The 27,999-nt window shown below is 51.4% G+C and overlaps 1 protein-coding gene across 1 annotated transcript in view; it reads right to left on the reverse strand.

The window, feature by feature from the left end:
- Positions 1-27,514, reverse strand: part of UBE2QL1 (ubiquitin conjugating enzyme E2 QL1) — a 35,464-nt gene extending 7,950 nt beyond the window's left edge. Inside the window, exon 1 of the mRNA XM_045863717.3 lies at positions 26,216-27,514. Within this exon, the coding sequence (XP_045719673.1) occupies positions 26,216-27,001 (786 nt within the window). The 5' untranslated portion in view covers positions 27,002-27,514. The remainder of the gene's footprint in view (positions 1-26,215) is intronic.
- Positions 27,515-27,999: the final 485 nt, after the last annotated feature.

Consider the following 27,999-nt stretch of genomic DNA (forward strand, 5'->3'; position numbering starts at 1 on the left):
ATAAGCGTGATAGATCTCCAGCCACCAACCTGCAGTGTCTGGACCTCTCCCGTGGGTGGCAAATCACCAGGTCAGGTTTCTTTTGGGATGCGTCACTTGGGAAGTGGGTGGCTGGTCAGGTGTGAGATGTTGGTCAATTAGAGAAGAATCTGTCCTGTGGCTAAGGAGGCCCGGGGCACTCCAGGTTTCTGCTCCAGGAGGAAACAGGTTTCCAGGATCAGATTGTGAGTCCCTTTCAGTTGGGGTTTCAGGATGTGTATCAGAAATGTAGCACCCAGGGCAGCAGGAGGCTGCTGGACATAGTGCTTAGGGCTCTCTCAACATCTCTATCCAAATGATAGATGTGGGGAGGGTCCTCAGGGGAGAGAGGAAGGAGGGGACATGGCCACTGGCTCTTGAGTGACCTGCTTTCCCTGTGCCTGTCTCCACACTTGAGTCCCATGCACACTGACACTTTGGGTGAGACTTTGGGGAAGGATAACCAGGAACTGGACCGTGCAGTGGGGCATGGTGATGCGGAGGGAGTACCACACTGTCTTAGCACATGCCCCGGCACAGGGAGAGGGAGAGGGGGCGGGCGGGGGGTCAGGCGAGACTAGAAGCAAGGGGCTGAGGCTTCAGTGGGCGGGGGCAGGCAAGGGGGGCGTCAGTTGGCAGTGGGCATGCAGGTGCCCAGTGAGTGCTGGCAAACCACCCATGGAGTGTGATGCTTCCTTGATTTGTCATGAAATCAGAACATAAAAAACTCTTCTTGGCCTTATACTTAAGCAATCTCTGCACATCGATATCAAACAAGCCTGGTTCGTAAGTACAGCTTGGCTATAAAAAAGCCCCAAGAAAGTAACCTGTATTTCCCAAAGCTTTATTAAGTGCCTACCACCCAACAGATCTGGTGCGGGTTGCTGGAGGCACCAGGTGAGACCAGGTGAGGGGGATGCACGGGGCTTGACCCAGGAGTCTGGGGGGCAGAGGCAGGAGTAAATGAATAAATAAGCACTTTTGGCCAGAGTCAAGCTCCCTGTCCCAGTAAGACCACTGACCGGCTTTCCCATGGCATTAACTCTCACCAGGGCAAAGTTCCAGAATATCGCCCAGGATACAAAGCCTCTTCACTCAAGAAGAACTGTTTACGTAGTGGAACATTCCAGAATTTTCCATTGAGAAATCTTAGGCAACCTATTCTCTACTAGAGTCTCTAATATTTTCCCAATGAACAGGTAATAAATGTACTCAGATATTTTCTCTCAAATTTGTGAACATCTCAGGATGTCAAAGCCAGCATCAGTTTTATATAAACTCGGTAATATTCAGGGGGAATTAAACTGGAGCTACCTTATTTAATATGATCGTAAAACATCCTCAAGCCATGGCAACAGCAAAGGCATGGTTCATGGATATTTTTGATGCTTGCAAAACAGAAGCATCCCCTTCCTCTACACTTTAAAGAAAGTTCTAGCAATTACTGAATCTTTTTTTTTGAGACAGATGGTCTTTTCCTGGAAGAAGTAAGCAGAGAAAAAGAAACTTTTTGCTAAAAATTTAAATTATTTCAGATAATCATTTCAAAAAAATTTTTTTTTGAGATTCCACTAGTACTTATACTTCTGCTTAAGCAGCTGGGTCCCCGTGGGTTTCATTAGCAGCACCAGAACACAGTAAGTGACAGCCAGACGTACTTATTAAAGGCAGTCAGGGTGGCTGTCTGCCAGACATCGTTCTCAGGACGGGGTTTGAACACACGTGTTAAACCCTCCCCGAAAGCCCACCAGGGAGGCTTCGCTATAATCAACCCTGGCTTTCAGATGAATAAGCAGACACAGAGAGGTCAAGTAATGTGCTCAAAGTCACACAGGATTTCAAAGCAGTGCTGGAGCCCAAGGCCAGGTCGGCTCTCAGAAACAAGGAGAACGGTTGCGGATGCAAGTGTAGGAAAACAAGATACTGACCATAGACTCCATAAAATGCTGCCCAGCCTGGCCTTCTCCCACTGGACAGGGGACGGGCTGAGGTCACTGAACCCCCTTCGTCGCTCTGCACCCGCTTTATAAAATGGGGCTCCAGGCCTGCCATCCCATAGTTACCACGGTTTGTCTAAACCCCGAGCTGATCAGTGCCCTGGACCTGCCCATTCTTCCCGCCACACTGTGGACCTTGGTCCCCTCCTCGACTCTGGTTCCTCTGTGATCCGGGCAAGTGGGCCTTCCTCAGTGAGACACCTGTTCACACACGGTCGCGGTCCCTCAAGACTGCCGGCAATCTGTAGTTTCCACTTTCGCTAGACAGAGAATGCAAAGGGAGCTCGTGGGCGGGCCAAGCCAAGGACAAGGTGTTCCACGTTCAAGGCTAAAGGATTTGTTCAGCACAAAACAGCCACTCCTTCAGCGTCTTCGCCTTACGAGCTAAATCCAGCTGCCTATGTGCGGGGTTCTAGCGAAGTCCCAGGAACACACCTCTGTCCCTGCTGTCAGGGACACTGGTCACTGGACGCTCCACGCACTGGCATATCTCCATTCACGTAAATGTCCCTCCCGAGGACCTGGCTCCCCTGGGACGAACAGGTGCGTGTTAACTGTATCAGCCTCAGCAACCCTGGCCTTCTTACGGACAATTGCTCTGCATCCTTCTACCCTGAGTGAGCGACTGGCAGGAAACGTGGCATTTTCCCACCAGCCTGACCTTCCAGGTCAGAATCCAGGTCACTCAACCCCACACCCTGGACCTTCCTTAGGGACCCTATTTCCCCCTCTTCTTGGAACACAGTTTGAAAAGGATGAGGATCAAAGTTCTTCCCCCAGGGCCCACAGGTGTTTTAGTGCACCTGTTCACTCCTGGTGGCTCAGTCCTCAGTGCACCCTCCTTTCTGGGGGCCGGGACCCCACTCACGCTGACGTGTGGCCACCCACCTTCTCCAACTGCCCGAAGCTGCAGGAGCGGGCCCCGGGGACCCGGAGCCTCTCGGCTGCTGCCCAACAGCATGAGGAGGGAGGCCCTCGGGGCTGGGGGGAGCTTGGTGGGAGGGGCCGGGTCGTCCTCTCTCCGTGGCTGACGCACACTCTGCTCTCCTCGTGCCTGCCGACCCACAGAAGCCAGGTCTGCTGACATGGCTCCCTCAGTCCTCTAGCTTTACCCCACGACAGTGAGAGGTGACCCGCCTCCGGCCCGCGGTCTTCCTGATGTTATGACCCCCCCGGAACCAGCGACACCCTCCACCCACTCCCGCCATTCAGCGTCGCGTGGAAGAGCGCTCTCTTGCGAGGACAACAGTGACAGCCTCACGGCCCTGCAGGGAACTCCAAAGAGATGAGGGAGACCAAGAATGTCACTGGGAAGTGTGACAGGAACCATCAGTGGGGATTCACCTGTCAGAACAGGGGGCAGCCGTGTCCCACTCTCTGGGCCTACTGGCAGGAGGTCCATGAGTCTGACAAAATAATCCCAGATTGGGTTGTTCTGGAACAATCACATCAAGAAGTAACACAAGGGTTTCACAGGCAACCGAGGTAACACATGCTTTTGCTCTCGAGACGGTTTCCAGTTCCAGGAGGCATGTGTGTCTTTGCGACGTAACGGTGGCCCTTCGTAGCTCTGCAACCTCCCCAGGCCGTGCCATCTGTGAGGACAGAGGAAGCTCCAGCCACATAACACGGCGGGCACCGGACCTTCCAAACCCTACAGGAAATTCTGCAACACTAAATAAACAGAGCTCATGACACTTTGAAATCACTGGGAACCTCGGGACTATTTTCCGGAAAAACTTAACCATGAAAAGGCTACGATTCGGGCTCTGATTCTCTGAACTCCCTTCGAGGAGGGGTGGAGGCGGGCATTTCTGAGTCCCTGGAGAACTGTTAATATCCACATGCCTTAGAGTAAGTAAGCTTGAACCATACCTGCATTTGCCCTGAGAACACAATTTTGACTGTTTTGTGCACTGGTTGTAATGAGGTGCTAATGCGGTGCCAGGGCGGTGGATGGAGGAGGCAGGGCTCCCTCACCTCCCGGCCACTATTAGACCCAGTGCTGCAGGGAAAGCAGAGAAGGGGGAGGGAGACCAGCTCCCCGGAGATCTCCAGACACTCACCCAGCACCTGGGCAGCACCTGGGCAGCACCTGAGGCGCGTTGCCAGCCTGATCCCGAGGACTGCCAAGTGTTCCGAGCCACGTCAGTCCACAGTGGGTGATGAACTTTCCCCCTAACTCAAGCAGCCCTAATGCACTGACTTAAAAAATGAAGAGCATTTTCATACATCACACATTCTGGCAGGTCCCGAGGTAAAATCCAGCACCCATGACAGAGGCAGGTTCCGGAAAGCCTGTGCACTTCTGCACCGTGAACGTGAATCCACCGGACGTCAGCATTTTGCTCCCATGGCTGGGCTCTGCTGCTCCTTGCATTGCAGTCCCTCTCCCACCCTGGCCTCCTGTGCCTCCCCGCCGGCTCCCACCCCTCCATGATCCCTGAGCCCTGCCTTCCTACCCCCACCCTCTGCTGAACGCTGGGCTCTCGTTAAATTAAGAGCTCTGAGCATTTGGAGTCCACTGGCAGTGTGCTATGCATAATGGGATAAAAGTAAAGGATTCAAACCATTTCAGGCTACACACCATCATCCCAGCTTCCTGTATCTGCTGGTGTCATGCAGGTAACAGTCCCAACACTCACGTTTTCTGTTTGTTAGAAATGCAGGGCAAAGATACGGCATAAAATAGCTAAGTGTTGAGAAAGCAAGGAGCAGGGATCTTTCTGGAAAATGCAGTATTCTGTAATCATAAAATAGTCTTAAGATTGCAATCAAGAACAGAAGTTGGTTCTAAATTCAAATTTCTAGGCTCTGGCTGAACAGCTTAGAAAACTGAGGGACTGATTTTGGCTGACCTAATAAAAATCAAAAAGTGATTTTCTATAAGCGAGTGGGATGGCTATTATTACTTTTAGGTCATTACTTTGGGGATGTTCTGATTTCCACTCTTTTATTTGTATAATGGTGTTGCCATAGGATCTTTTCTCTCTGATTAAGTAAAAATTATAATAAGCGAAGAATTCAATCAGTGATTTTATATACATCACTGGGGATCTTCAAACAGTGCATACTTTATAACACAATATAGGTAAAGCTTGTGCCAGTCACTGTCCTAAGAGCTTGCCATGTATAGACTCGCTCAGTCCTCATGGCTGAGGAACTGCTATGACTCCCCTTAGGATGGGGAAACCAAGGCCGAGTTCAATTGCCGAGGTCACAGAGAAGGTAAGGGGTAGAACTGGACCTTGAACCCACGAAGTTGGGCCCCGGTGTCCATGCTCCCAGCCACTCTTCTGTGCTCGAGACAGCAACACCAGGTGATGGGAATATAAATACGGGGTGCCCACTCTACTGGCCCACACCCCAAACGTGCCTAGATCATGAGCACGTTTGTATGGTATTGGCACAATTTTTAATTGAGCATTCCCTAACCGTATTTAAGTACTACATCGATTTTTTAGGCAGTATATCCAATTGTGCCAGTCCCTTGAGGAAAAACAAAGGTCACTTTATTTACTTATATCAGACGCACAAGTCCTTTTCTAGGCCCACCCCACCCCCCACCCTACCCCCTAATCAGGATTACATTTGAGTCATTTCCTGTTTTCTCCAAAGTTTCCTCCTCTGTAGGAGGGCACTGAGCTTTGGGGCCAGAGGAGGAGGTCTTTCTCTTCCTCCAGTCCAGTCCCTTCCGTGGTGACACTGAGTTGTTGCACATGTCGGGGCGGGGCTCATCTCTAATCAAAACCCAGGTGGATGCTGAGCACTGCAGCCTCAGACCCCGGGGGTGGAGGGGCACATCCTTGCTGTGGAGTGAGCACGGGAAAGCACCGGTGGCCGGGGTGGCATGCAGATGGAGTGGTGCCCAAGTTTTCACCTCTAGCCTCGCGCCGTACATACCCAGCACCCAGTGGGTGCGCAAGCATGCTTCTGGAGGGGCGAACGATGAATCTTGAAGCATTACCAACGTTGACCTCAAGGCTACTTTACGTCCCAGCTAGAATTCCAAAGCAAAGGTAGTACACACTCCCCAACCCCGGTCCTGCGTGGTATTCTGCACACGTTAGCTCATCTACGCCTCACGCAGAGGCACACTTGTTGCAGTTTTGCAAATGACCGGGTAGAGCAGGAAGACGTCTCAGGGGTGTAGAAATGGTAAATGACAGTGTTCCTCCACAGCCCCAGCCTAGTTCTGGAACAGGCTGGAACCCCATGATGCAAAATTCTGGGAAATGGTGCATTCTACAAACTGTGATTGGATAGTCACCGGACACGCCAGCATCCCACTGGCTCTAAGAATTGTCAGTTCCTCTGCATAAGCCCGGACATCCCAACCTCCCCTGAAGTGGACTGCCCCGTTCCCACCACCCCACCCCCGGCCCACACTCGTCGTTAGGAAGAGCCTAAGAACCAGCGTTACGTGGAGGACAGGTGACCTCCCCGGATGCACAGAAGGTGGCGGTGGGCGGTGCCTGTTAGACCCCATGTCCACTGGTGCTGGCAGGCTAGAAACTTCAGCCCGCACCAAATTTCCGGCACAGCTTTCCATCAAGTGTCATTAATAACGTGAACATGTTCAGAAAACTGGAATTTCAAAGTCAAATCTCTCCTGTTTACTGAAAACAACTCCTGCAATGTGTTGTCCTGTTGCAGTCAAAACGTCTGTGGGGGCTGGTCACAGGGCACCCTAACAAGATGCGGAGGGAGTTAGGAGCAAACCACCCAAACGATTGTTCCTGGCGACACAACAGTTGACCCCAGGTAGATTCTGCAGTGATGTTTTAAATGGTGGAAGGACAGTTTCTCAAATGAATCGTCCTGGCTTTGTTATTTCATATTTATGTTGGCTTGTGTTAAGATCCAATACACAAAAATCAAGCTTCTTCCGTCTTCATACTTGAACTGGCGAAAATAATAGTTCTGCTCTGGTTTTGTTTGTCTGCCTCTCACGATATTGACGGTTTTTCTGTGCCACCAGGATGGAGTATTCCACTGACCTCATTATTTGTGGATGGTACAACTGCCCACACAGAAAATCCTACAGGCTTAGCTATTTTTTTCTTTAAACCACTTATTGAGGTATGACTGACATACAAAAAGCTGCATGAATTTAATGGGTACAACTTGATGAGTTTAAGATATGGCCATTTTTGATGAACTTGAACGTGGCAGACAGGTTAAAGCTTTACAAACAGCCATGTGCTTCCCGGCTCCTACCATCAGCTTGTGGCCCCATGGCCAGTGCTGACCAGTGGACTGAGGCAGCAGTGATGCATGTCCTTCTGGGTAGGGGCTGTTAGGAGCGGATGTGCTGGCCCATTCTCGTCTCCTGTCCCTGTGAGCTCAAGGGCACGTGCCCCAGCTGGAAAAGGGCACCAAGCCACATCAGACCACGTGCAGGAAATATGTGTCCATTGGGTCATGCTGGATTTCAGGGGATGCTCTGTTGCAGGAAGTAAATCACCACTATGTGCAAAACTCTTGATGAGTAATTGAAAAAAACTTACATGGAACATTCATGATTCATAAAAAACAAAGAAGAGCAAAGAAGAGGTCTTGTGCTATCTGATGTTAGATTAAGAGGCTGTTCCTAAAGGCAATACAGTATTTGTCCAGGAGTTGGCAGTTAAGGGAGTCATATTTATGTGGAGACTTGTCACAGAATAAAAATGGCAAAACATAAAATAAAATAAAATAAAATAAAGTAAAATAAAATATAGAATAAAAGGCAGTGGAAAAGGGTCAGGTGGGCCGGTAGATAGGGCTCAGGAAACGTGCTCACTACACAGGGGGAAAGAAAGTTGGATTTCTACCTAACAACATGCACGAAGACAATGGGCTAAATTTAAATGCAAAGGCAAAGGTTACAAAGCCAGTGGAAGAAAATAGAAGGGCATATCTCATGATGTAACGGTCTTCACGTGAAATACAACTTTTACCATGAAAGGATGGAGAAAGGAACAACTTCAAAAGTAGAAGGTTTTTTTTCTTCAATAAAAGATGAGAGAGACCAAGGCAGAGAAAATGCATATATTGGGAGAAAAGATTCACAACATCTAAAACCCACACAAGAAATTGTATCTGGAAATCAGAGAATTCCAAGAAAAAGCCAGATAACCAGAAACCCGAAAAAAAGTAGGGAAAAATATTCAGAGAAAAGAATCAGAACAGCTGAAAATTATAGAGGGCAATGTCCAAACTGACCAATTATCAGAGAACTACCCTTTAAAACAGAGGTAAGATACCACATGTTACCTGTCGAGGGCAAGACTCAGGATGGAGGGTAACATCAAGGGCTTTTGAGGAGGGACATGGACTGGCCAGGGAAGCCATTCTGGAAGATTCTGGCAATCCCTAGAGAAGGTCAGTATGCACAGGCCTGATGCCAGTGAGTCATGCCTGGGCATCGCTCCCAGGAAAGTCTGCATGTGTGTTCCTAAGAAGGCCAGCCTAAGAAGGTGAGCTGCAGAAGTTACGTGATAACACAAGCCAGAGGATGGCGGGGGTCTTCCCCAGACAGCGGATGACTAAATGTGGTCGATGACCATCCTCAGGTGCTTATTTCTGGCCGGCAGAATCACGGAGCTTTCAGTCTCTACTTTGTAAATTCAGGTACCTCACACATTTTATATAGTAAGCATGGCTCTAATCAGAAAAAACTCTTAAGAGCTCTAAAAGATAGACAGACTAAACATACAACATTACATTGTTGTGTGTTATCACTCAATCTATGCTTTTTCTGGCTCCTTCATAAAATATAGAACCAGTAATATTAACAGCAAGAATCCCAAATCATGATGATGATGATGATGATGATGATAAAGGCTATAATATTATAGAACTGGCTCATCGCAGGCCCTGACTCGAGTGGACCATCTGGAGATGGAAAAGGCCCACTTCCAGAACCGCCCTCTGGGAAGGGCAGGTGTTCTGAGGGGCCCGTCCAGGTCATTACACCATCCCCTGTCTCAGAAGGACCTTTGTGTATCTGGACTCGATGCTGGTACAGTAACCGACCTGCACCTCAGTCCCCACCAGGACAGCTCACTCGTCCCCGGCGCTTGCGGCCTCTGAAGGCCACTGACCGATGCAGGGTCTGGCCTGAGTCTCTACCTACGATGTCTCCTGTTTTCACTTTCATTGCAGGAGGGCATCTGATTCCAACTCAATAAATGCTGTGAAACTGAATTGCATTAGAGCTATCCATTTCCCTAAGACACCATTATAATCGAGAAGGCAGATCAAAGTCAACAGAAACAGAGAAAATCAGTTTCTTTCTCACTTAATTGCTTTGTTTGGTTAAATGCATGTAGTGGAAGAAAAAAAAATACCCTATAGACCATTTTAATTATGATATTGTGAAAGTCAGGGATATCATCCTGAAATTAAAATGTGAACATCAAAGTGTATACTGTTTGAATAAGAAAACTACATAAACACTTTAATATGCCTTTTTATCTTATAAAAAGCCTTGGATTATATATATTAAGGACCCAGTCTTTTGCTATTTTGCTGGGCTCTGATATTTGTGACATTTACGGAAAAGCCCTCTGCTCGTGGAAACTGTGGGATCAGCGGGCCTCCGTGGTCGGGCGTGGGAATGATGCCTCTGTCAGCTGTGAGTCTAGACACAGAAATAAGGAGCTCGTGACTGAGGAGCTGCAGGGAAGCCTCAGATCACGCTGCTACCGACCCCCCCAATGCTGGTGACAGAGCCAGTATGCTTACTCTAGGGTCCAAAGTTCTGGGAAGACAAGACAGGAGGGATTTTTTAAGGGTGGACTGTAGCCCCACAAGGAGTCCAAGGTAGCTGGGAGAGAGGGCCATGTCTCTGCATGTCAATTTTGTTAGCTCTGCTGGGGAATCCTCCTGGAGGGGGATCCCTGCCTGTTCTGGGGTCTTGGCAGCAGGCCAGTGGAGAGATTTGGGCACATTTTGGTGGATTCCTCTTTGAATAAAATAGGAAAGCATGCAAAGTGCAAACCACTCTCCCCATAAACTCTACGATGGACATCATGTATCACCAATACCAGCCGAGTGCTTGTTTCAAACAGTTTGATCAATAAAATTAACAACTAAGAATCGTTTCCTGATGCAACTCTAATTTGAATGAGTAAAATTACTCTAAAAATGGAATTGAGGGCTTTCAGAAAGCATCCTACATCTGGGTTTGATGAGGACCTCTAAAATGATAAAAGTAACTTTTGATTAAAAAACACATCCACTTGGGTGTTTCAGAATAAAAACCAATTGGCTTAAAACATATTGACTCTAGCTTTGATCTTTGGGCGTCCACTACTGTGGAGTTCCTGGATCACCCACTCTCAAGCGGGTGTTTAAAATAACCATCAACCTTCTGGTCCTCCTGAATTATCTGCACCCCCTGCCCCCTCCACACCCTCTTATTCACCCAACATCCTCTTTCTCTGCTGCCCCAGACAAACGCATGTGCTGGGGCGTCCCCTCTCCCGGCCACCTGCCCCCAGGACTGAGCTGATCTGGCTCCCCTGAGGCAGACACAGATCCTGGGGGAACAGGAACACAGACACACGAGCCAGAGAGGAGCCACAGGACGGGGGACAGTCCAGTGATGGCAGGCTTGTTGAGACAGTATGGACTGGAGAGAGAGAGGTGAGAACACGGAACACACGGGGAAAGTGGCATGGAGCAGGGGTGCGGCGTCTACGGAGACTGCAAACCAGTCACGTGGGGCCGAACAAATAGGGCCGAGGAATGGGGGGCCCGGGGGGAGTGCCCCAGCGGATGGATGGGGCCCCTGCTCCCCAGCTGGATAAAAATACAGGGAGAAGAGTCCCTACAGGTGGGAAGGAAAAGGAAAGCATGGCGAAGTAAAGACAATCAAGGGGCGCCTGGGTGGTGCAGTTGGTTAAACGACCGACCTACTCCGATCTCAGCTCAGGTCTTGATCTCAGGGTCATGAGATCAAGCCCTGTGTTGGGCTGCATGTTGGGCGTGGAGCCTGCTTAAGTTCAAAATAAATAAATAAATAAAGGCAATCATGATTATCAGGAAAAGTAGAAAAGAAAGACATTCTGGGAAAGTCAAGACAAACAAAGTGTTCTGGAAAAGCTGGAACTCATGAGGAGGAATGTGAAGTTACAGGAGCTCAGTGGAACCCAGTTATCCCACGCAAGACCCCAAGGCAGCGTGGCCCCAGCACCAGACCCCTGGCAACCAGGGAGGTGAGACTCCAAGTTCACGGCACAGTGGATACTCGTGCATGCTTTGAAAGAAAGGTTCTGTTTTGGGCTCAGTTGTGTCCTCAATATTTATATGTTGATGTCCTAACCCCCAAGGACTTGGAATCTAACTGTATTTGGAGACAGAATCTTTCCAGAGGTGATTAAGGTAAAATGAAGCCATGGGAGTGGAGAGGGGGGGGTCCCAGTCCAATCTGACAGGTGTCCTTGTAAGAGGAGATCAGGACACAGACCCACATAGAGGGGCGCCCAGGTGAGGACACAGGGAGAAGAGGGGGTTGACAGTCAAGGAGAGAGGCCTCAGGGGAAACCAAACCTGCCCACACCTCGATCTCCATGTTCCAGCTTCCAGATCATGAGAACATAAATGTCTGTTGTTAAAGCCACCTGTCTGTGGTACCTTGTGATCCCAGCAACCTTAGATAATAATACAGGCTAATACAAGCTCCAACCAGAAAAGTTACAGCCTAATGGAAGGAGGAGAGGAGAGGAGACAGAGGAAGGGAGGGAGAGAGGAGGAAGGGACAGAAAGGGGAGAGGGAGAGGGAGGGAGACAGAGGGAAGGAGGGGAGGAGAGAAAGGCAGAGGAAGGGAGAGAGGGAGGGAGGGAGGAGCAGAGAGAGGGAGGGAGACAGGGGGAGGGGAAACAGGGAGGGAGGAAGGAGGAAGGGACAGGAAGGGAGGGAGATAGAGGGAGGGAGGGAGGAAAAGGGAGAGGGAGGGAGGGAGGGAGAGAAGAGAGAAGGAGGGAGGGAGAGAAAAGGAGGAAGAGGGAGGGAGAGAAAGGGAGCGGGAGGGAGGGAGAGGGACAGAGTGAATTTACACAGTGGCACAGAAACCTCCAATCAGGACGAGGCCAGGAAGAAACGAAGGAAGAGATGTTGGTGGACAAGTTCTTAAAATCACACCCTTCACATTAAAACTGCTGGACAAAAGGAGCAACCACCGGGAACAGGATGGATGAACCAGGGACGAGAAGCAGGGTCCCTCACTATCTTCTGCAGCCCAGACCCTGGCTTCCGTCAGGCGTCCACCTCCTGGGTTTTCTGGCAAGTAGGATGATGACATTTCAAGGGCACGTGATTAAAAACAAAAACAATAAAACCAATTCTCCTTTCCAGAATCACCATGACCAGTAAATTTGGCGTTGAGAGAAGAAAAGAAAACTCAAGTCATGTGGGATGCACACGGTGCTGGGGGCGAAATTATTTTGGTACTTGGTGTCAACGAGTGAACGTCTTTTGATTGAGTGTCGTTTTATTGCTAAAAATGTCCACTTTCCTGACACTGAAATTACAGTGCACTCAACACCCGTAATCTTCCTTTGATGATTCATGATCCTGCAGTACCTGAAGGTCATCACCTCAGTCTCTCTGCAGTCGCTGTGGAGTGACTACCAGCTGCAGGGCTGGACCGTCTCCCTGGGCTCTACGTGCCCCCTGGAGCCCCACCACGGTGCTCCTCCGCTGTGGAGGTGCTCCCCCGGGGGTAGGTGCTCCATTTATGGGGAGGTGCTCCCCAGGGGGGGATCCCGTTCTGCAGGCTGGAAGACCCCGCAGGGATCGCTGGAGGAAGCATGTGCCCAGCAAGCGGGGAGCAGAATGTTCTGGGGTTTGCACAGGGGAGACAGCAGGGTGTGAGGTGCAGATGAGCTTGCATGGATGCTGGGATGCCAACAGGAGACTTGGCCTTGGGGTGCCAGAGGGGAAGCCAAATTCCTGCCTGGGGCAGCTCACTGAGTCCTCTCATGGACGGTTCCAGTGTGTGAGGAGGACGTGCGGAGCGGAAGGGACAGGCAGACCCACTGCTAAGACACTGAGCTGGGTCTCCCTAATCCAGTCCCTCAGTCAGAGTGCTCACCGCCTTCCAGCCTCCCTGCTGTCCAGGGACCTGAGAGGGTGGGGAAGGGGCAGGGGAGAGGACTGGGAGCAGAGGGGAGGATGGGGAGCCTAGGGGAGGACCTAGGAGCAGAGGGGAGGACACGGAGCAGAGGGGAGGCTACCTTAGGGCCTGAACAGCAGAGGGCGACAGGGGGAGTGAGCCGGGAGGTGATAAACACATCGGTGGATTAGATTAGATAAATGCTCAGAACAGGTGGAAAGAGAGAGTTTGAAGTTGGGGAAATGATGAATCAAGACTCCATTTTCACTGAAGCCCGATGGGGGTTAACTTGGGAAGTCCCAGTGGGCATCAGGTGGTACAGGAAGAGCTCGTGGGGAGACCAGGTCTTGGGTTTCCATGCTGACTCCCACGTAGGACTCGAGCTGGCTCCTGGCCTCCAGCTGTGGCCCCCCTCCTCACCCTGAGTCTGAGCTGCTAGGTCCTGGGTCCTGGGGGAGCAGTTGGGGGGCACGGAGAAGCACCTCAGGGTGCCCCCCAGAGCACCCTGGGGGTAGCAAGGTGAGGTAGCAGCAATACTGAGATTATGTCTAAAGAAGAGCGAATATTTTAATTCCATAACAGAACACCAGGAAATTAGAAAAATGGAACTCACCAAATTGCTGTCCCACGACCCAGTGTTCTCGGCCTTGGCCTCCACTGCCCCGAAAGAGGAGAGGAGCTATGGAGCCTGAGGGGGGGTGGGGGACCCTGCACTCCCCCTACCACCAGTGCCCTGGGGCAACTTAATTTCAAAGCACAGAGTGGATGTTTCCATTGGGCCTATGGGGGCGGCCCCACAGGGATTTTGGATGAGGCCCATTCTGTCCTGAGTGCACGCTAAGTGAAGGCATTCCTTTCTTCCTCAGGTCCTGTCACCAGCTGCTTCTGCCCAGGCCTTCACGGAGGCCACCTTCTCTCGAATCAGTGGTCTCTCAAACTTGGGTCTCTGACAACTCCTATTTGATGGTGCTACAGAAATGAGACAATAGAGAGGGAAGAAGATGCGCCTTGGAATTCTAAGTCCCCAGTTCCTGCTTGAGAAGCAGTGGCCTGGTTCAATGACGTTACCAGCGGGAGCTCTAGAAAACAGGCATTTGCCTGGCCCCTCCTGGCTGCCAGCCCATCGTCTTCCTCATGCTAGAATCCCTCCCTGTCTTGCACTTCCAGAAAGCCATGCCCGTGGAAGGCCTCTGGAAATGGTGAAGGTGAATGCCAACAATGCTCTGGGATGGGGGTCTGTCTTGCTCCTGCCAGCCCACCCCAGACGCTGCCCCTGGCCGGCACCTGTTGGCAGAACCTTCACACCTTTCCCCCTGCACTAACGCCTCTTAGAGACATCTCCCTCCTTCCTATACCTCCTCCCACGCCTGGGTGTGAGAGCCTTTCCTGGTTGGGTGCTGACCTTGACTAGGTCTGAAGTGGCACCCTCTGTCCCTTTTCCCACAGGCCTTAAATGTTAAACAGGGGCATCTGCCCTCGTGCAGCTTACGGCCCCATCAAGGGCAAACATCAAGTGCTGACTAACACCGAGCACACAGCCTGCTGGCTCGTCCCTCCAGCGAAGCCTGGAGAACCATGTGGCACCTCTGGTCAGGAGACCAGCAAGCCTCTGGACGCAGGGGTGTGTGGTCGGGGCCAAGGTGTGGACTGAGGTCCTTTCATAATTTTCTTAGGATCGGGCAACTGACACGATCTCAACCAAAAGAGTTGATGACCGGAGAGAAAAAGAAATATACAGAAATGTGAAAAATCGGTCTGAGCCACAGTGGGTAGAACTGTTTCTGTTTGCTCGCTATGATGCTAAAGACGGTCCACACCCACCGAAGCCCATCCACCGATTTAGATATTACAGATTCACTTACAAAAGAACACCCCTTCTTAGACTGGTGTGGGCAGCAGGCTGAGAAACACGGGGTGGAGCACAGTCAGGCCTCTAATGACCACAGAGGTTGGGTTTCAGATTTCGGTGTGGCTCAACTATGGGAAAATCATCAAGAGTACAACAGAAACAGCGTATAGATCCTGGGGGATCAGCGAGCCTGCGCCATCCCCTCTCCTTTCGAGAATGTTGTTCCTTCCCACCGGAGTCTTAGGGGTCACAAGGATCCTGGAGACATCCAGGTGCTCTCCTACCCAATTCAGGAAGACTAACCCTAGTTTTGGGGCCAACACTCGGGGCCCTAACTGAGCAACGAGAAAGTGAGGCAGACACCGGTTTTCACTGTTGATTCGATTCCAACAGTCACAATGTCACATATCCGCTCCCGGAGGTTTCTGAAAAAAATGCAAATCCTGTGGGTTGAACATTTCAACTAGATTTCCCTTAAATTCCACTGAAGGAAAGGCCTCTCCTGAAGGTATTTAGAAAGGCAAAGCATGCCTGACTACAGTGAAATTCTCTGTGCATTACAGAACTGTGATCTAGCTGAACTGTGGCCACGGCTGGCGTCCACAGCATTTTACACAACTTTAAATTTCACTTCTGAGCCAGGTCTTCATCTTGAAACAAAATGGTAGCCCAAGTGTTCCAGTGGCCATCATATTCCGTAATGAAGATAGCATCTCAATATTTAATGGCTAACAAAAACATTTTGTGTGCACCGAGATACGATGAAATAAATGTATTAAATAATGTTCTCGTGTGTAATTTTTTCACTTAGCAGCGCCAAGAAAATTAAGCTAATTTAATGAAACTGATAACAAACAGGATTCTTAAGAGAGCAGTCATAAAGATGAACGATAGTCCTCAGACCTGTGGTTGGACAATAAACAGTCACGGTTGTGATCAGAAATCAGCTCCTCACGGAGCATGATGACTCAAGGATGGAAAACCAACAGACGCCATGACAAGAGTCATGTCAATATTGCCCTGAAATGCTAAAAGTTATGAAAGCAGATCCTTGTGTGTGATGGATCTGAATGTGAGTCCAATTCTGGGTCTTTGGTGATACTTCCCTCGTGTGTTTATTTCACTACTTAGTCTACTTCTGTGGAGGAAGAACCAGCTACTGATCAGCTCCTCTGCTTGGGGCGCTTGTGTACATCAGTCCCTTTGGGCATTACGATTCACCTGGGAAATGGAGTTACACTTCTCATCTTCAGGTGAGGCATCTGAGGCTTGAGGAGGTGTCTACCTGCCCAGCAGCAAAGCAGGTTGGAAAGAAGGGACGGCATGGGAGCCCTGTGCTTGCCTTGCTGTCCATGGCTTTATCCCCACTCCACCCAACAGGATGATGGTGGAACTGACATCCATGCTGGACTCCTCAACCTCAATCCCAGTGTTCTGGCCAGAAGCTGCATTATAAGCTTTCAGAGCTTTCCCAAGAGAGCAATGGACACCGAGAGCCATGCGCTCTCTGGGGTTCCTGACCTGGAGCCATGCCCGCATCCCCAACGGTAAAAGAGTACCTAAACTTGGATGGAAAAAATGACTTTGTTTTCACCACCTCCTAACTGCAATCCAGCACTTCATTTAATTATGATTGAAGGTAACAAACCCCAGCAGTGTTAGCAATGCCTTGACTTTGTCACTAACAGAAAACAAGATTTTAAAAGAAAATCACATTCCAGTTGGTGTAGATATCTTGAAATGCCACTGCTATGTCCAATCATAGGAGCTGTCAGACCTGTCTCTAGATCTCAACATTACATATGTTAATAAAGATGTGCTTCTTAATGTCCTATTTTAGTCCAACACTTTAAAAAATGTCATAATGTATTTCAATATAATTGATTTCCTTTGAAATTCTGTGAGTTTTATTTTGTGCGTTAAAAAAAAATTATTCTGAGGAGGGGTCCACGGGTCTCCCCAGATGCCAAAGGGGGCATTCAGTAGGCCTCATCAGAGACAGAGTTGGCAGGAAGGGGTTCTGAGGTCTCTGGTTCCTCTCTGACCCATTGGGAGAATAACCAACAAGAGACCTTTATCTTTCCTGACCATGAGAAGGCAGAGGCCAGTATTCTTCTTTCAACAAAATCACTTTAAAAAATCACCTAATTCAATCCAGCAGACTTCACACTCACTTTTTATTAGGTCTGGTTTATTTATGAATGATAATAATTTCCTTTAAGCTTTATATAACTCCACTGGTGGATCCTACAGTTAGAGAAACTGTCTTCCATGAGCTAAGATGATGGTGTTTCACCATATACATTGTACAAGTGATCAACAAGAAATGAGCAGCTCTGTGAGGGGTGGGGTTGCTGGGGCCACTCTGGGAGGCTCCTCTGTGCTAGTTTCAGGTTGGCGGAGGGCACGTCCCCAGAACCCTACCCCAGTGTGCTCTGCTTTCCCCAGGTAGGACTGCAGGGGCTCCCAGCCCAGGGGAGTGTTCTCTGCCTGTGGGTGCAATGCTGAAGAGCAAGCTTCCCTGAGAAGCAGCCCCCGTGCACAAAGGGAGATGAAAGCAATTATTATTTTGGTAATCTGATGACTTTTAAAAGTTACATTTTAAAGGCTTATAATATTCAACTAGTTACAATGAATTTAAGCTTGTAACAAATTCAATTCCAAGTTTCCTCCATAATATTTCTACATTTCCCTGGCTGGGAAGCAGAGTGAAGTAGGGTATGTCATTATCCTGAAAGACCTCAACACAGATTAATCCTTGCAGCAATTAATATTTATTTTGTACCATTACATCCCATTTCTGACTGGTGTCTCCTGGGAAGCAAAATGGGCATCCAGCCTGACACTCAAAATTCACCCTAATTCATATGTGTCAACAAGGCAAAAATAATTGTTTTAATAATTATGTGCACAACACATCCAGATTTATAAAATAGTAATAACTGCTTTTTATTATAACCAATATATAATCAATACTGTAACTCCATATTCTGATTTTTGGAAATGTCTGATTTTCAAGATCAAAAAACAGAAAGCAACCTTAATATTTTTATGTAAATTCTTCCTTTGATTCCCAAGTGAGCTGAGTACCTTTCAACTTAAAATGTAACCTAATCCATCCTAAGATAGTAATTCCTTACCTCTCTCATCAAAGAACTTTTAATAATAATAATAAAAAACTCTCGGGACTGCCTGCCAAATATTGTGATGGAGAATTAGTATTTATACTACAGAAATTATTTTTACAGTAGTAATTTCTTCAATCTGAGTTGTTCACCAATGTAGCAATTATATTCAAAAAGCATTTCTTTCTCGAGTTTTTCAGAAATTACAGCAGCCTGTTCATAGTGAGTACCTAATCCATAGTCACAATCTTTTTGTGCAACCAGGGACAAAGCGAAGGGAATGGGATGTCTGCTCGGATCAGGAAGTTGCGTGACCAACAATTCACTTGGCACACAGGATGCGTGGGCATTGTGCAATGGGAGGGGCAATACAGTTGTCATATGTAAATGTAGTCTAGCAGGACAAGGACAGAGAAGAGTGTCCTCCGGAAAATGTGAGGTCCTGGAGAAGAGGGCCTGGGTCTCACCGGGTGAATGTTGGGGAGGGAGCTGGCCTGTGAGCTAAGGGCTGGGAGGGGCTGGGAGAGGGTAGACCTCCCTGGGGCCAGGGCAGGTGGGTCAGGCCACCCTGCGTGGATAGCACCTGGGGGCTTGTGGGGTATTCCATAAGGGTCATAATGAAGGATGTGAGAGCGCCAGGTCTGTGTCTTGGAGGAGCCAGCAAGGCTGCAGCAGGGAGGACAGAAGGGGACAGAGAGACTGGGTGGGGCACTGCAGGAGTCCAAGCAGGAGGTGACAAGCATCTAATGAGGCAGGAGAGCAGGTGGAGAAGAAAAGGCAGGTGGGAAAACATGAAAGGAAGAGTGCCCATTTATCCTGCTCCCTGCCCATTCCCAGGCCTGTTGTGTGGGCAAGAGGTAGGTCTGGTGACTTCTCTCGGCTCCACGATCATGCCCTGCCCTCTACTTCCAGTCCTTTGCCCCTCAGTGGGTCCCAAATCAGTTTCGTCCCCCAACGTTCTCAATCTGGGATCCTGGGTCCTCCTGCACCGCTTACTCCCCCCCTGGCTGGGCAGGGAGCCGGCCAGGAGGAGGGCCGGGGATGACACATAGAATGGTGAAGGAGTGCCACGGGAACACCAGGGGCATCATGGCTGCGGGGGCCACGGTATGGTAGACCCTCCACAAATGGGTGCCGAAGGAAGGAATGAATGAACAAACACATGAATGAAGTGTGATGAGGCAGAATTAGTGAACAATTAACCCTTATTGTAGTCTGCTGACTTGCTGGGTAGGAAAGCGTGGAGGTTACTGGAAACATTTCTGCCATTACAATGACTCCTTTGTGTGTTTTTGGAATGCCTGATCTTCCTATTTCTTGGCAACACTCAGAAACACAGGCGAGCCCTGAACGCTGGGGTCCCACCCACCTGTAAGGAGAATGTTCCCTCTGCGAACATCACGCAGAAGGTTTGAAGACCCTTCTGACCCCAGGACTCCACCTCTCGCAAGTCCCCAGTGCACACATGGGCCACTGCCAGCGGTCAGGTCCATGGATACTCAACGAATGGGCACGTATCCATGCAAGGTCTGACTGGCATGGCCCTGGCATGCCGAAGACAAAGATGAATGGGTTTCTCATTGTCCCCACTGGGTACTTCTCCGTGGCAGGCACTTGGTGTGAGTCTTAGGCACCACTGTGTACCCAGGAAATGTCTAGTATACAGTAGTCTGTAGGCACTCAATCCCGTGCCGTAAGAACTGGTTAGTTCCTACTGGTTACCTCTGGGTAGTCTGAGCTCCCGAGCCCTCCCAGCTGTGTCTAATGGGTCAGTGAACTCTCTCGAGCACACGCCCTTCTCCCGGGGCCGCACTCCCCCTCAGTCCAGGGAGGAAGGGCTTGGTTTTGTGTTGGCTCTTCTAAAAACGAGGGCTTCCAGGGGGCTCTGCCAGGGGTGGCCCAGGACAGCGAGTCCACCAAGGCGGGGGGAGGGAAGGTGAGAGGTCGATTACATCCCTGCCACCTGCAGGTCCTGTGTACGCAGAAAGTGGACATGTCCTGGTCCTCGGTGGCTTGTTCAACTCCAGCCACACATTAGACTCACACGGGAGTTTTTCCAAGCCTCTACCGGGGCCCGACTCTAGACCCATGACGTCCCACTCTCTGAGGGTCGGGTCCCAGCCCTGGAATAATTTCAACCCTCCCTGGACATCTAATTTACCGGGGGGCTAAGAACCCCTGGCAGAGAGGAAAGAAGTTACACCTGCCACCATCCCTCCTTCTCACCTCCCCATTACCTTGCCAACCCAGCGAAGGTCACACTTTCACCAGATCTGAAATACAGCTCCAAGAACCCACTATCAGTGGGTGCTTTAGAACAAAACCAAACCAAACCAGCACGAAAGCCGTGTTGCTGGTTCCTTAGGGATCCCCAAAGTGGCCGGGCTGGGTCTGCCTTACGTGTAAACATGGATCCATACATGCCTGTTCCTAGGGAAGGAAAGGGCAGAACTCTCGGCTGTGGGCCTCAGGCTTTAAAATGAACTTTGAAATATTGTTACTTATTGGCATTTTCTATTAACAGATAACCGCCCACCCAAACTATGCTGTCCTTTAACTAGAAAAACAAACCTCTCACATCCCTTCATCTAAATCAGAAAAATAAACAGAAACGCATTGACATTCTCCTCTCGCAAATTCAGATTCTCGAAGGTCCCCAGCTCAGGGTGAAGTGAGTCGCTCCTATTATTAACCATGCCCTCAGCCACAGGCTGTGCAATCCCAGGGAGCGAGCTATGGGAGCCCGCCAACTTGGCATGGGGCTATTTTTAGGATACAGAGTCCTGTCTGTGTCCTCCTGCCCGTCCTACTTGATATCAGAACAAGCTATTTTTTCTTCAAACAGTCAAGCACATGGCTACTTCAAGCTGCAGAGTCATCCTGGGTGGGCAGTTATCTCTGTCACCTACACTTGGCACAGGACAAAATGACAGAGTGACTCATAAGGACTCCTCTCCAATGCATTCTGCTCGTTGAACCCATGGCTTCACCCACCCCCTGGCTGTCACTGATGACACTCTCCCCTCCCCCCACCGCTTCCCCCTATAGGGGCTGCCAACTCTGTTCCAAGTTGGTCCTGCTGGGCCCTCCTCAGTTTGGTCCTGTGTTCACAGGAAGTGGCTTCACTTACACTACTTTGCAAACCAGCCAAAGCCTCTGGGAGGCTGAATTAGTTACAAAATTCCTGTTTCGGCTTGTTCTGGGCTGCACTGTGGCCCCACACAATTCCCGTGTTGGAGTCCTCATCCCCCGAGCCTCGGAATGTGACTATTTGGAGACAGGGTCTTTACAGAGGTGATCAGGTTAAGCTGATGTCGTTAGGGTGGGCCCTAATCCAATACGACTGGTGTCCTTATGAAATTAGGACACAGACACGCAGAGAGGGACAAGCCTCTGAAGACACAGGAAGGAGACAGCCATCTCTCAGCCACAGACCGCGGCCTGGGGACAGATTCTCCCTCACGGCCTCACAAGAGCCCTGCCCTGCTGACACCTGATTTCCGAAGGCTGCCTTCCAGAACTGTGAGACCGCGAATTTCTGCTGGTTACGCCACCCAGCAGCCGAAGCAGACTAACGCAGGCCTTCAAACCGTGTGTCAATGACAATAGCTTGGAAGCCAATACACGTTGGGACCCAAAGGGCTGGTCACCTTCATCGCCTTTTCTGACCAGAACTGGAGATGTCACAGTCCTAAGTAAAATGCCGTTCCTAGGCCTCGTACTTCGGAAGACGTTCTGAAGAAGGTGGTATTTGTGTGTGTGCACGTGTATGCGCACAATTCTCAGCGACACTCATGATGCACGGCGCCTGAAGTCCTGAGGTCGAGCTCAAGAGATGCACCGTCTCATCAGAGGGCCAATGTGCAGAGCCCGTTCCTTTTCTACCACATTCTGACACCTGCCATCTTCCATTACTCAAAGATCCCAGAGACTAACTCTGAGTCTAACTCTGAGACTAACTCTGAATCGCTTACCAGTTTGGAGTTCGAACACTAAGATCTGAGCATGTTTCAGTGCCGCCGTTCTCGCCGTTCTGCTGACGCCTGACCGGGTATCTGTTCTCGGCAGACACACACGGTTATCGCGCTGGCCGCAGGGAGCGGACCACTGCCCGGGGACAGCCAGCAGCTTAGGCGGCCCCCGGCTTGACTCTGCCCTTCCTGACCGGCTTCACGACCGGGGCTCGCTTTCCAGCGCCTTGGCACTCATTGCTAGAATCAGAACAAGACGTACTGGTTTCACGTGGCTGTGTGGAGCTATAGTTCCCTCCCTGTACAAAGACCGTCGGAAGAGGGGCACCGAGTCAGGTGAAGCGGACTCGGCGCTCGCTTAGCCGGCGGGGCCCGGCGAGGGGCGCCTGGCAGTTAGCCACGGTGGCTGCCTGCTGGCTTGCGTCGTGCAGCTGGCTCTGGGAAAGCAGAGGAGGAGTGAGGGACAGCTTTCCAAGAGCCGTCTGGTTCCCTGCCCCTGGCGACGTCTAACTAATTGCAAAGGAGACACTCAGGAGGTACGGTGATGAGAAAACAGAACGCTGAGTTACAGCCCCCCTCGAACGGCTTTTTGGGGACCCTTCTGCTCGAACAACTGCAAATAGAGGCTCTCTGTGCAGTCATTCAATGATCCCAGGCTCCAAACCCGGTGTATGAGCCAGGGAACTCCACCGCACTTCCCAGGCCAGGCCCCTCCAACATCAGTGCTAGTGAGCCTAGGCTTCCAGAGCCTGTTCTCGGAAATCTCCGCAAATGGGTCCACCCGTGGGGCTATCTACTAGGTGCAAACACAGCGCTCACACTGCAACTGACCAACATCTTACTGCTTCTGAATGTGGAAAATCCTAGCCTAGAGCTAGGGATCTTCTTCTTTTGGTTCAGTAAATGATAAAGGATATAAATAATGGCCCAAAGTTTTAACATTTTCACCAGTTCACTTTAAAAGTATGGGGATTTTTCATTCAATTGCAGAAAACCAAAAGAATTACCAAAAACGTCTCCATTAAGTCAAAAGAAGGATTTTAGTAATAGACAATAAACAGGCAAGGCAGGTGTGTCACGACCTCTGTATAGAATACAGCATACAAGCAACATATACGAATTTCATTTAAAACAACCACAATCCATAAAGCAGCACTGAAGAGATTGATAACATGGGCCAAACAGTCAGGTAAAGTCTCGTGAAGTGACTGAATTTATCATACCATGTGATAACCCCAAACTTTTTATTTTGTGCACGAAACTGTTAAGCAAATCTTTTGCTACTATTACCAATGAAACCTTTAAAAGATTTTACGATTTCTCTGAAGGGATAGAAAGAAAATCAACTTAGTGCATCCTCAATTCAGAAAGTTAAGCTGAGTAGTTATGCAAGAGGAAAACAAGGCTTTCTTAATTTTGTCGCTTAAGAAAAACGAATCCTAAAAAAGAAATACCAACAGATGGAGGAACTGAACTAGAAGAGAATGATTCTTTCTTTTAAACTAATTATTGGTTTGGTAGCCGTCCCAGTTCTCTTTGAATACCTAATCAGGTACTTTGATTCCTTTCCCAAAGCCTATTACCTTTAACTATGGAAATAATTTGGTAACTACAGTATGTGCACTGAACAATCTGCAGGCAGGGACTTCATAAGAGGAAATGCTCAGGTCCCTGAAACACTATTAGAATCCCTTTGCATACAGAATCTTGAAGCGTTATGACTTCATTACTCGTATTCTCACATTGCATTCTGGAGAGGTTATGTGTATCCCACACCAGTGTCTTTTGGGTGTTGAAGTCAGCGCAGAAAATGCAAAGAAACTGAACTGGTGTTTTCATAAGTCGCTGCGTTCTTCCCTTCGGTTTAGATCTTTCATACACTAGAATTTAGAACAGCTGATAATACAATATGCTTGGTGGAGGGCCCTGAGTTCAATTAAGTGAGATTCTGAAAATAATAAATAAAAATGTTGATAATTACTTTAAACACTGAAGTCTCTAGCTTGCAAACTGTGTGCAAGACTCTTAATTTGAATTATGCAGGAAAGGAATATAGACCCAAGGATCTGCTTATTTTAAGAGAAGTGCACAGGCACGCATTCAACTATTATGCATAATGTTAATTTAAACGTGGAAACCATTTAATTTACAAAGATATATCTCTTTTTAAGAAACTTCCTCATTTCCCACTTGAAATTTTTATTTTCCTACATCTTTCAAAATGTAGGCTGTGATCCAAGGGATGTCTAGGATCTCTTCCAAACCTAAAATGTCACGATTCTGTGGCCCTGTAAGGCAAAACGACATTCCTCGTCCCCTGGTCCCTAAACTCATCTCACTGTGGAGAACAAAAGAAGGTAAGAGACTATTCCAGAGAGTTCTGATTAGCAATGATTTAAGACACAGATAACAAAGGCATTTTGCAGAATATTCTTCCACATCATTTGTATAAATCCTGTTCAAAAAATAAAGTGACCCCCCCATTCCTGTGGTTCGTATTAAATGTCAGTATCTTACATCAGAGCCAGCATTGAACGGAAAGAATTCAGAATGAACCTCTCACGTTAAAGCATTAAAGCTCTCTCAGTTAAAGATGTCTTTCCAGAGCTGTCATATCCATCCTTTTCCTAACTCAAGAAATAAGTGGAACCTAAATCCCAGAAAAGATAGACTGGCAGGATAGTTACTTGGTAACAAAAGACTTCATTCTTGACCTAACTCCTCCACTGGAGTTAGGATGCTATTTGAGTGGAATCCCAGGGGCTCCACCTTCAGTGAACTTGGCAGAACAAGTACGATTTGAACAGTGTGAAAGACCCTGCAGTAAAAAGGACAGAGGCAGGTGACAGGGGACTGATGACTTCTGATACGCTGGCTGCAGAATGATCAAATCGAGAGGTCATTCAGGGTCTTCTAAACAAAACAACGATTCTCCATAAATCTACAATTGCCCATATAAAAATATGATTCTATTAGCTGTTTACTATTGATTTGGAGAAAATATCAACCAACTCAAGCACGATCAAGAGCACACAGTGTGGAAAGACAAAACCATCATGCCCCTTTCTGCAGCCAGGTGGGAACACATTTCAGAAGATCCATTCATTCTTTGCTCTCAGGTTCCCTGGATTTCTTTTGGCAAAGCTGCCCTCTGGTGCAATAGGCAAGAAGACTCAGGCATCCAGCTCCCACCCCCCTTCCTGGCCCGCATTTCACCACTTAGTTAAAAATCTTTAGTCCTGATAAAGGATTTAACTCCTGGAGGCATGAGGAAACCCAGGGAAGAAACAGATCTGAGAGAGACCGGGAGCAGAGGTGGTGGTTCTGGAAGGGGGCAGGTGCCAGGCATTTCCTTGACAGAGTCTGGCCTTGTCACTTAAGGAGCCACTGAAACCACACCTCTGCTTTTCCAGTGAAATTTCTGAAAGGCGCAATTTTCACCTTTGCCCTAGATGCCGCTCAGAAGGAGCCAGCAGAGCAGGGGAGCAGATTCACCAGCAGGCCAGGTCTCCGCAGAGCACCCCACCCGCACAGCACCCCTCTGAGATGTTGGGGAGGAGAGCTTCCTGTGTGTGTGTGTGTGCGCGCGCGCGGGGAGGGGAGTGATAAACTCCCTCGGGCATTCAGATCCTGAGGTACATGTAAAGTTGCACCCTCAGGAGATCATGGGGGTCCAAAATGCGGAGAAGTAGATGAGGGGCAAGGGTGGGTGGGAGGGGCGAGCAGAGGGGGAGATTAAGCGGGGCTGGGATGGAGGAAAGGGAGGGAGGAAGAGGAGATGGGGGAGATGGTGGAGGGCAAGGACTGGGGAGAAAAAGCTGGATGGGGAGCGGAGAAAGCCATAAAGGACAGAGGGTGCAGGGATGGGGCGCGAGGGAAGAAGGGAGGGGTCAGGCGCCCAGGAAACAGCGGAGAAAGGCAGCGGGGGGCGCGGGGGAAAGCCGGGCGGTAAGCGAACGGCCGCCTCGCCGAGCCGGGGAGCGCGGGCGACAAGCCGCGGAGCCCGAGACCCGGGGGGACTGCAGGGGCGGGAGGACCGCAGTCCGGGACGCGGGCCCAGGCGCCCGGCGCGTCGCCCCGTCGCCGCCGGCGCTGGAGGAGGCCGCCCGGCGCCCGCGCCCCGCCCTCCCCGCCGGCCCGCCCGCCTTACCTGGCCCTTGACCAGGCTGGCGGCGAACTGGCGCATGACGGCCTCCACGGTGTAGGCGCTGGACCAGCCGCGCGGCGTGAGCAGCTCCATGCAGATGGCGCCGCCGTCCAGCACGTAGCCGTTCTCCAGGCGCGGGCTGAGCACCCGCATGAAGGGCGGCGAGAAGGGGAAGTTGTCGGGGAAGGTGAGGTTGAGCAGGATGAACTCGGTGTTGGTCTCCTTCATGTCCTGCCACAGCACCGAGTCCTTGTCCACCTGGTGCAGCTTCACGTTCCAGTCGAAGAGGCTCTCGTCCACCAGCTCCACGGAGATGAAGCGGTCGCTGAGGCGCGCGATGTCCTGCAGCTCCTTCATGAGCCGCCGGCTGCGCACCTGCGTGCAGTGCTGCTGGCGCGCCGCGGGCACCAGGCTGCCGCCCCCCGCCGCCGCCGCCGCCGCCGCCGCCGCCGGCCCCGGCCCCGCCCTGGCGCCCGCCGCCCGCTCCCGGGGGCCCCCGGCGCCCGCCGCCCCCGCCGCGCCCGCGGCCGGCGGCGGCGGCTTGTCGCGCGGGGCCGGCTCCGCCGCGCGCTTGCCCTTGCCCTTGCCGGGCCCCGGGCTCGCGTCGCCCGCGCCGCCGGGGGGGTGCTGCTGGGGCTGCTTGTGGCCGCCGCTCTTGGCGCCGCCCTTGCCGCGCAGCGACGCGCTCTGCGGGCCGCCGCCGCCGCGGTGGTTGTGGTGGTGCTTGGGGTCCTCGGTGTCCCGGTTGTGCAGGCGGATGAGCCCGATTTTGCGGAGCAGCGTGGCCATTTTAGGCTCGGCGCCGGCGGGGCGCTCCCCTCGGCTCCTGCCCGCGGAGCCCGCCAGCCGGGGCGCGGGGGGCGCGGGGCGGCGGCGACGGACGAGCCCTCAGCGGGGCGCGGCGCGGGCCACCCCCGGCGCCGGCGGCCGTGGCGCAGCCGAGTGGGCAGCACGCGCGCTCGCCGGCCGCTGCTTCGCCGCTGTCATATGGCGGGGCCCGCTCCGGCTCGGGCTCCGGCCGCCTGGCGCGGGCCGGCGTGCAGCGGGCGCGGCGCGGCTGGCCGTGTCCCGGCCGGCCCCTGGGCGCAGCCCCCGGAGCCCGGGGTCCGCCGTCCTTTGTGCGCGGCCGCACGGGGCTGGCCTCGAGTCCGAGCGCCGCGGCGCGCAGAACCGCCCGCGGCGCCCCGGAGGCGGCGAGGTGGCCGCGGGCTCGCGCCGTGCGCGCCCGCCGTGCCGCGCTGGCGGCTACCGCGGGGCCCCAGCCGCTGCCGCTCGCGTCGCCGCCGCTGCGGCTGCTGACATTGCAGAGGGGGCCGCTCCGTCTGAGCCGAGCGCGGCGCGGAGGGGGCGGCCCTGCCGGCCGTGGCGCGGGGGGGTGGGGGGCGCGGGGCGGAGCCGCGGGCTTGCCTGCGCCGCGCCGCCCCCGCCGCCCGCCCGCCGCCCGGCTCCCGCGGCGACACGCCACGGCCGCTGGGGGGAGACAGCCGCGCGCGGCGGGCTGGCCGGGCGCCGGGCGCGGGGTAGCGGCGCGGCGCCGAGCGTTTCGCACCAGCGAGCCGAGGCCCGGGGGCTGCGGGAGCAGGGGCGCGCGCGCGCACTAACGGGCGTCGCAGGGGCTCAGGGTCCTTCGGCCCGGGATCCGGGCTCGCCACGGCCCCTGGCCCGAGCCTCCGACCTCCTTTAACCTCGTTAGAGCAACCCGGAGGGGAAGGGGTGTCGGGAAAGGGTAGAAAGCAACCTGTTTATGGATTCCCTGGGACCAGATGGAGCTCAGTATCCCACACAGC

The sequence above is a fragment of the Mirounga angustirostris genome, unplaced genomic scaffold (assembly GCF_029215605.1).
Source record: "Mirounga angustirostris isolate CCGP_5_RB_7025 unplaced genomic scaffold, mMirAng1.0.hap1 SCAF_7, whole genome shotgun sequence".
Taxonomy (NCBI): Eukaryota; Metazoa; Chordata; class Mammalia; order Carnivora; family Phocidae; genus Mirounga; species Mirounga angustirostris.